Source organism: Nycticebus coucang, chromosome 1 (assembly GCF_027406575.1).
Source record: "Nycticebus coucang isolate mNycCou1 chromosome 1, mNycCou1.pri, whole genome shotgun sequence".
Classification (NCBI taxonomy): Eukaryota; Metazoa; Chordata; class Mammalia; order Primates; family Lorisidae; genus Nycticebus; species Nycticebus coucang.
The window spans coordinates 184,510,922-184,520,339 of record NC_069780.1 but is presented as its reverse complement, the minus strand read 5'-3'; the positions used below and the strand labels follow the sequence as shown (position 1 = coordinate 184,520,339).

The window sequence follows — 9,418 nt, the reverse complement described above, 5'->3', positions numbered from 1 at the left end:
TGAGGGGGAATGGGAGCTGGAGAAATAAATTAACAGAGAGAAAAGTAAGAAAAACGTTGTTAGGCAGACTGGGTGGTTCATGCCTGTAATCCCAGCAACTCTGGGAGGCTGAAGCAGGTGGATTGCTTGAGCTTAGGATTTTGAGACCAGCCTGAGCAAGAGCGAGACCCCATCTATACTAAAAATAGAGAAATTAGCCAGTCTTTGTGGCAGGTGCCTGTAGTCTCAGCTACAGGAGAGGCTGAGGCAAGAGGATCTCTTCAGCCCAAGAGTTTGAAGTTGCTGTGAGCTAGGCTGACACCATGGCACTCTACCCACAGCAACAGAGTGAGACTCTGTCTAAAAAATAAAATATATATATATGTATGTGTGTGTGTACAAATACATATATATGTGCAGGAAACATTGTCAGCACACCTGAGCTGATAGCCTGTAAAATACAGACCTATTACTTCTTTTTGAGATATAGCACATTCAATTAAAAAACTTTATGAACTTTGATTTTAGAATAGATTGACATTTCCAGAAAATTTGTGAAGATGCAGAGATTTCCCATACACCCCCCCCCACACACACCCAATTTTCCCTGTTATGAGCATCTTTTACTGGTAGGGTACATTTCCCACAATCAAGGAAGCACTATTGATTTGTTATTATTAACCAAAGTCCAAATGTTATTCGTATTTTCTTAGTTTTTACCTAATGTGCTCTTTTAGTCATCTTATCTCCTTGGGTTTCTCTCAGCAGTGATAGTTCGCCAGACTTCCCTCATTTTTAATGACCTTGACAGTTACAGGAAGTACTGGTCAAGTTGTTTGTAAGAATATCTTTCAATTGGGATTCATTTAATGTTTTTCTCATGATAACTAGACTGGAGTTAAAATGCCAGTCTCAGCACATCACATCAAGGGTGCACGCTATCAACACGCCTTGTTGCTTCTGAAGTTCACCTTGTGCTCCTGGCTGAGGGAGTGTTTATCTTCTCCTTTCTCCCATGAAACTTACTCTTTTCCCCTTCCTTTCCATTTGTGTTCTTTGGAAGGAAGTTAACAATTAGGAGAGGGTTCTGTTCCACCCCCATTTGAGGACACGGTATTTCCATAAATTATGTGGAATTCTTCTGCATGAGAAATCTGTCTGTGCGTCCTCATTGATTTACTTAATCATTATATTATTTATAACAGTATGGACTCATGGATATTTATTTTATACTTTCAGTTATAATCAAATACTGTTTTATTTTCTTGCTCAAATTTTTCCAGCTTTGGCCACTGGGAACTCTTGCAATTGCCTCCTGTGTCCTTTTGACATAGCCCCTTCATTGTTGTTGATTTAAACATTTTTTTTGAGTGGGGGGACTTCCTTATTTTCTGGCAGAACAAATGCTCCAGGCTCATCCTGAATATTTCCCAATTCTAGTTCTAGCATCAATCACTTCCTCAAGGAGCCCTGGTTCCTTTTTTTTTTTTTTTTTTGTGGTTTTTGGCCAGGGCTGGGTTTGAACCCGCCACCTCCGGCATATGGGACCAGCGCCCTACTCCTTGAGCCACAGGCGCCGCCCCCCTGGTTCCTTTTATTGGAGAATGATATTACAAACAAGATCTGAGTGTGTTGGTGGCTAGCAAAGTGCTATTTCTAGGCCTGCTCGGCTGACAAAGCAAGGAGATCCATATATATGTACTACCCTGTATTTAGAAGTATTTGTATACAGCCACCTAAGTGGGTATCTAAGCCTATCATGAGCTCATATGATGTGTCCAAAACTAATCTGGTACCTCTCCAGCCTCCTGTCTGTAACCTTCCCCTGTGAAAGACCTGGTGGCCACCACCCACCATTTGTTTGCTTATTTCCAGTATTTTGTATAATAATTTCATCATCCAGTTTTTTAAAAAAATCTCTCGTTTCTGTTTTCCCCAGCATTTAATACTTTAACCTGACACCCATCCCTTTAACCCCCTTGTACCACGGGAATGGCATTTTGTATTTGAATATTTGTCCAACACTGATTTGACAGGGATCTTCCGTAAACGTCCATTTCTTTAGGTCTCACCAGGCCATACATTGTGGCGGGGTAAGGACAGGGAAGCTGCGAATCCGAGGTCCGGAAGCCCGAGGTCACTGGGGAGCTGGGGATTCCCCGAAAGGAATCACATTTTACTGAACAGGAGTAATGTGGCCTCGAGGATGGAGCAGGTAATCTGTTTTCATACCTTCTGTTCATTCAACGACTATTATTATGGAGCCTCGGTTCCCGGCAGGAGCCGGATCTGACCCAAAAGGAAAACACCAGCCCTGCACCCTGAGGGCAACGTAAGAATGAAACGGCTGCAGCGCTCGGAGGACCGCGCTCCGATTCCTGAGCAAGCGCCCGGCGGGGGGCGCAATGCCAGGCCTGGGAAGCTTCGCCCTGGCTGGCTAGACCGTTCCTGCTCTTTCCAAGCCTTGGAGCTGCCCAGGCGAAAGAAACGGAGGCAAGCGCCCCTGCCGCCACCCCGCTGGCCCTCTGGGAGCCCCGCCGCCCGGCGCGGCCCCGCCTTTCCCCGTCAGCCCCGCCCCTCCTTCCATGCCCCGCCCATTGCCGAGCCCACGTTCGGGCCCCTGACGAGGTTCGCCGGAAATTCCCGAAGCCCCTCTTTTTTTCCTTCCTCTCCTTTCCCTGCTCTCCCTTTTCCTTTCACCCGGGTTCCCTCCGCCGTGATTTCCCCCTCCCCCTCCTTCTTTCCCGGTTTGAAATCAAGATGGAGGCTCGCGGCTGCCGCCGGCGTCCGTGATCCCGGAGCTCCCGCCAGCCACGGGCCCCCGCCCTCACGCGCTGCTGCCTGCGCTCCGGCCGGCGCCCCCGAGGCCGTGGCTCTGCGCCCCCGCTCCGCGGCCGGCTGGTGGCTCCCGGGCGGAGTCCTCGTCTATGTGGGCACGCTCCCCGGGTCCAGCCGCCGCTGCCGCCCGCCGCCGCCCCGGGGCTCTGCGTCCGCGTGCCGGGCGCGGGCAGCTGGGTGCTCGGCGCCGCCAGGCCCAGCGCGGAGCGGGCGGCGCGCGGCGTTAGGGGCGCGGGGCCCGAGGCGGGCGCGGCCGCGGGCGCCGCCGCAGCCATGAGCGGCAGCAGCGGCGGCGCCGCCGCCCCTGCGGTGTCCTCCGGCCCCGCGGCGGCAGCCAGCGCGGCGGGCTCGGGCTGCGGGGGCGGCGCCGGCGAGGGGGCAGAGGAGGCGGCCAAGGACCTGGCCGACATCGCGGCCTTCTTCCGATCTGGTGAGTGCAACTGTGGCCGACTGGCCCCGGCAGCGCTGCCCTGAGCTCTCGGCCGACCCCGCCGCGGAGGCGCGGTCGCGGGCCCCGAAGGGCCGGTGCCCGCCCGCCGGTCCGTCGGGGCTCGCGCACAGTCGCGGGCGCCCGCTGCACCCTAGCACCGGGGCAGCTTGACCCATCCCGGTGCGTACAGCTGCCCGCGCAACCCCGCGAGCCGCGGCTTGTCTGGAATGCCACCGACTCGCCTTCCCTGCGCTCGCCCCTGGGTCCAGGGTAAAATCTCCGGTCTCCCGCCCCCGGCCGCCGCGGCTCCCACTGTTTGGGCGCAGGCTCTTTGTCTCGTTCGCTGGAGGGCCGAGGAGGCAGCGGTGGGGACGGCGTGGGCGGAGGCCTCTGCCCCGGAGGCTGGGCTGACCCGGCTGGGGCCGCTCCCGGGGCCGGGAAATCAGTCTCCCATCTGTGCTTGCTTCTGGCCGATTTGTACTTAGACCCTGCTCGACCCCGTTAGCAGCTGGGTTTCCTTACTGGGTCCTCCCCGGCCTCGGTCTACACTTCTGTGAAACGGGGCAGCCATGGCTCCCGCTGCCCAGGGAGGGGAGGACGGTGGCTGAGCTCGGAGGGCCAGGTGGCGAGGTGAGCCATTGTCTCCGGGGGCGTCCCGGGAGGGTCATCGCGGAACCCGCTGGCCCGGGGGCGGCGCGGGGCCGGGGCACGGTGTGGGTGTCGTGGAGGTGGAGGCAGTGCCAAGTGGCCCAGTATCCACCCCGGCGAGGAGAGGGTGGCGGTGAACAAGGCGAGCAATGTGACCAGTCTGCGGGAGGGGCGCGGGGTGTGCGGCGCTGGGGGCGTGACAGGGCGTCCCCTGTACCCCGGCGGCTGCGCCTCCTCCCTCCCCGGCCCAGATCCCGCGCGAGCCGGGCCCGCGTCCCCGCGTGTCGCGTTCCCGCGCCCAGTCCCGTCTGCTCGCGCGTCGGCGGAGCAGTAGCCGGAGGAAGCGGCGGCGGCGGCGGCTGTGGGGCCCGCAGCCCGGGGCGCAGTCCCGAGCGGGTCGGGAAGGATGCAGACCCCGCGCTGGAGAGCCGAGCAGGGCGGGCCAGGTCCAGGCCTGAGGGGCGCGCGGACTGGCGGAGGTCGTGTGCGGGAGTGCTGGCGGCGGTCCCTGGGTGGTCGGCCGGGCTGGGGACGCAGACGGGCTAGGGGGACGGCCTGACCTGAAGTGTACCCGGCGGAGGCCAGAGGCTCACGTTTCTCTCTGGCATCCTTCAAAATGAACTCTCTGGATTCAGGGAGATCAGTTGGACATTCCGGGTCACCGGAAACAATTGAGGTTGGAGGGCGATGGTCAAATCCAGAAGTTACCAGTGCCGCTAGATTCCTGGTTTAGCACTGTCTTGCCTTGGTTTTCTTGATCTTTGCCCAGGGAGGATTATTTTTGACTCATTGTAACAGATCGGTTGTGTCTAGGAGTGACACACGTCGACTCTTCAGTGTCAGCTTGGGGTTAACATACTGTTCCCCAGTACTCACTCTCCTTGTGAGGTCTCCGCAGAAAGCAAAAAGCTTCTGCAAATGAAAGCCTTTTTTTTTTGGTGAGACTGGCTGGATAGAGCAGCCCTGTCTATGCTCTTAATAGCAGAACTTGGGACTGTTCCCTTCATGCCCTGAAGCTAAAGTCTAGCCTGCCGTCTTTCTCTCTCTCTTTATACCACCTGTCACAGAATAATAGATTCTGTGCAGAATGCTTCTCCTCTCTTGTTAGTAAGGCTCTTGTGAGCTGGAGACGGAATTTTTGGTGAGACCAGACTTTCGTACATCTTTATTATGCATAGTAGAAAAATCACTTCTTTTGCTCTTGAGAGCCCTAAAAGACATCAGGTTGGACTGGACACCCACAGAAGACTTGTCCCCTCTCAGTGTGGCTTTCCCCTGGAGTTGTCATCTGCTTTTGGCTTTGCCAAGGCCCGGACCGCCCCTGCTGCCCAGGTTCATGTTCAGGTTGGGGCAGAACCAGGTAATGTTTCTTACTGGCTTCCTCCTTCCTTCACCTTGCCAGGGTGACTTGGCAAGCTTCCCTTTTAGTTATTTGACTTAGAATCAGGAGCCGGGGCAGAATTTAAGTACCACCATTTGCAATATCCCATCCCTGGGGGGTAGTTTGGAGTATCTTCTTAAAATTGCTTTTCCTTTCTTTGGGCAACTCTGAATCCCTGGCCTAGATCTTGGCTCCAGCTTCTGGGGCTGTGATGTCTAGCAGGAGGCAGAGAGGGCTGTTCTGTTGGGTGAGTGGGGTTTGAACCGTCAGGGCAGACCATGCAGGAAGACCCTGCGTGGGGACTTCATTTTAGGACAGCAGCTCAGGCAGAAGACTGAGTAGAATGCAGGGCCGAATGCATGAGTAAAATCTGACTTTCTTTCCTAAGATGCAGAAACATGGAAAAGTAGGTTCTCATTGACCCGGGAGGACAGATCAGGGTGTGTTTCTGAGCTTGCTACTGAGATTGCCAGTGTGACCTAGACAAAGGGTTCCTGTTGGTTGCCTGCCTTTCTGGGTGCTGATACCCTTTTCTTGGCTGCCTTATTTTCTTTCCTTCTCTGTCCTCCTGCATTAAACTTTTATTTTTGTAGCTTTCGATTGAAAACTGATACCAATGGTTGAAAGAAAGAAAAATTTCAGTTTAATAGAACTTTTTAATTTTTAAGAGCAATTTAAAAGTAGAATGAGCTACCCTGTGATTTCTGCAGTACAGGAAATGCTCAGTCGCTGCCTCTGCCACATTTTGGAGGTAGGCACTGGGGACAGGACTTCTGCCTGGAGAGGGATCTGGGTAGACGGTCTTGGGGGGCTGTTTCCCTTTCTCTGTGGACTTTGGGGTTCCCTTCAAGCCCCCATTGCCTTATCACATTCTGTACTTTTCTTTGGGGGAGTTCAGGGCCCAAGAGTGATGGTGGCTTTTCCCCTTGGCTCCTTGTCACTCCTGTCCCGCCTCGCTCAGGATCCTGCCTCCTGTGCTGTCATTTTATTCTTTACTCGGGACCTTGGCACAGAACCGCGCTATTCATTGGTAAGGTCTTGATCACTGGGATCAGGATTTGTAGACTTGGCAGGTAGCAGGCAGACAATTAGCATTAAAATGGATGAATTAGAACCTGGGTAAAGTTGTGGTGATGTGTGTTAAAGAGCAGCTAACAGACTTTCTGCAGGTGTCAAAGAATTTTGAACTTATCTTTTCTCCTTTGCACAGAGCTCAGCACTGAAAAAAAGGTAAAGCAGATTTCAAAGCAAAGGGGTGGGGGGGAAGATATCCCAGAAATGAGTGAGTCTAGTATTTTTTATTTTGTAGATGAGGCATTAGTTCTAGAGAGGTTGCCTGACTTGCCCCCCAGAGTAGAACTCGGGTAGATGTGGGGTCAGGGCTGGGAAGCTTGCCTTGATCCCTGGTGCTCTTTCCCGGATGCCTCTCATGGGCAGGATGTTGCTTACATTAGTTCTCAACCCCACTGGGACCAATCACTTTTATTGCCAATCTATTTTGGGGCTCTGTTCTTGTGGCAATAAATCATTCTTTCAGAGCTCCCTATTTAACCTTGCAAGAGTGCATGTGTGGGGTGGGGTGCTTACATAAATGCATTATTTTTAATCTGTCTGGCGTGCTTTAGATTGGTGTTAAGTGAATATGTGGAGAATAAAGGTTTGTGGTTATTCCGAAGCATCATGACCCGTCCTGCTGGATTTCTTTCATTATTAAATCTTACTCCACACTCCTCACTGCAGCCTCTCTCTTTCCAAGGAATCTATGGAGAAGGTCAAGTCTGTTGCTTAGGGAGCAGCACACAAATCTTTATGTGTTTTAATATGACAGTTTGCTTATGGAGTACCGAGGGAAGCTTTTCTTCATATTTATGCTTTTAATGATACTTAAGTAGCTGGTCTCCAAGCTTGCCCTGCTACTTCTAACTACATTCATTCAGAAGCCTCGCTGCTTTGGTCATTGTGAACACCAATAATAATTATTATATTGTGAAGTAGGTTCTGGTTACCTTTTATATTTTGAAAAGGGAAGCTGAAGAAAATGTAATTTGATAGAGAATGATGATTTCTCCTTTTTAGGTGGCATAGGCAGTTATAGAGGAAAGCAAGGAGACTTCTAAAAATAATCCTGTAAGTGACTTTCAAGAAATCAAAGAAGAATTGCAAAATAATCATTGGAAGAAGCTTTTCATTGAGACCTCATAAACTGACTTATCGATGTTTGGGATACTGTGTTTTTCCCTTTTGCAATTCAATCAACCAAGATTCAAAGGAAGATTTTAAGAAGACATTTTAACCATTTAAGTGATTAGCCAGGATTTAAATGAAACTGTGGTGTTTAAAATGAAGCATGTGGTTTGAATATTTTCTTTCTCTCTTTTTTTTAATTTCTTGAGACAGGATCTCACTATGTTGCCCAGGCTGGTTTTGAACTCCTTCCTAGGCTCAGGAGATTCTCTCACTTCAGTTTTTGGAATAGTTGGGACTGAAGGCATGGACCATTATGCGCAGCTCTTTAAAGTGTTGACACACTAGAAAAAAAAATTTTTTTTTTCCTTGGGGCCATGGTATTTTGTGAGATGTGAGTTAATATGTTTCATGAGGCCCTGTGCTCAAAACTAATTTAAGTTAAAATACATACAACTCACATGGCAGTTAATGTGTTAAATGTATATTAAAAATATTTAGGATGGTTTTTTTTAGACCTTTTAAATGTGATAAATTTGGGACTTGTTCCAAATTGAAAGACGTGTTTGAAGCTGTCATAATCTAAATCAGCTGTATTTGATGTTTAAGTTAATTTACTTGACTCCTCTACTGAGAAAATAAAATTTTATCCCATTTCCTTGGCAGAATTCCAGAGAAAAGTCAAATTCTTAATCAATAGCCACACTTTACTGCCCAATGAAATCGCTTAGGTTGCTAGGGATGAACTGGGTTTTACTATAAAAAGCAGTCACAATAACCCTCCCAGTCCCCAGTTCTGTAATGAATTGTTTATTTCCTTAAGTGTATTGTCTTGACAAAATTTTAATAGTGCCACTGGCAGGAAATAGTAGCCTGTCCAAGGACAGTGAAGGAATGGATTGGAGGGAGAACAGCATTGTATTCTGGTGGAAGGTAGTTGCTCTGACGTCCCTGCCCTCATTTTTTCCTCTCCAAATATTCAGCCAAGTAAATGAGGGTGAGCTGATGAGGGTGCTGCTGTGAGTGTCTGGTGAGCGCAATGCTGTCTTTTAGGTCTTCTTACCCCGTGTTACCTGCTGGGCTGCAGTGCCTGGGGTGGGCCCTTATCTGGAGCAAGGCAGAAGTGGGTTCAGATGGTGCAGCCAGAGTTCTCTTGTCCTGTTACAGTTTCTCTGCAGAGCTGTTCAGTGGAGCAGTAGGCAAGGGAACAAGCATGATCGGGAGGCTTCTCAGTGACCCTTGCACTGGGAAATTATGGCTGCTTTGTCACTCAGCCAGACCCATTGCTGGACTTCTGGACAGGGGAGTGGAAAGGCCCCAGGAGGCCCCTTGCCCTTTCCAGGGCCCCTGGTCTTACCGACCTCTCTGTTCCCCTGGAATGGAATAGGCCTTTGTGCCTCATCACAGTGGCGCCCAGCACCCTCCCTGCCGGTCGACACTCAGAGGGGAATACTGACTGGGCTTCTCTGTGGTTTCTTGGCTGTTTGACCTCATTAAGCCTCACATGCAGAAGCTCTTGGTTATAGGAATTGTGCTATCACATTTAGTGGTTAACAATTGTGTAAGTTCTCATTTTCACCTCTCCTTTACTTACGGAATACTTGTGTTGTTACCTTAGTTTCTTCTTTTTTGCTTTCTCTCCAGGTAGGACGGCCCCTTGAAACTCAAATTATTAACCACCTTCTCTCTGGGAAAGGTTATGCCTGGAGAGAGGGGTTGCTGAGCTTCTGAGGTTTCTCCCTTGTGTGACTTCATAGAGAGAAGTATTTGGTCTGATGGCAGACGGGCTGTGGAAATGAAAGCTCATTTTGGTGATAAACGTGCTTGTTAGGTTATTGACCATTTTAGTTAGTCCCATGTCTACTCTTGCCTGGTGGGCAGAGGATGGCAGGGTAACCTGTAGGGCCCACCTGGTATTGCAGAAGCATCGCCCTATTTGGGCTTTCTCATAAAGAGTA

At 50.7% G+C, this 9,418-nt stretch overlaps 1 protein-coding gene across 5 annotated transcripts in view; it reads left to right on the top strand.

Annotated features, from left to right (window-relative positions):
• The first annotated feature begins 1,178 nt into the window (after positions 1 to 1,178).
• TRIO (trio Rho guanine nucleotide exchange factor) overlaps positions 1,179 to 9,418 on the top strand; it is a 351,013-nt gene continuing 342,773 nt past the window's right edge. The window contains exon 1 of one of the 5 annotated variants that reach the window (XM_053592977.1): positions 1,179 to 3,247. In XM_053592977.1, coding sequence (XP_053448952.1) covers positions 3,091 to 3,247 — 157 coding nt within the window. In that variant the 5' untranslated portion in view covers positions 1,179 to 3,090. Of the gene's footprint in view, positions 3,248 to 4,266; positions 4,375 to 9,418 lie in introns of those variants that run through there. The other 4 variants (XM_053592976.1, XM_053592973.1, XM_053592974.1 and 1 more) reach the window with 4 other exon arrangements.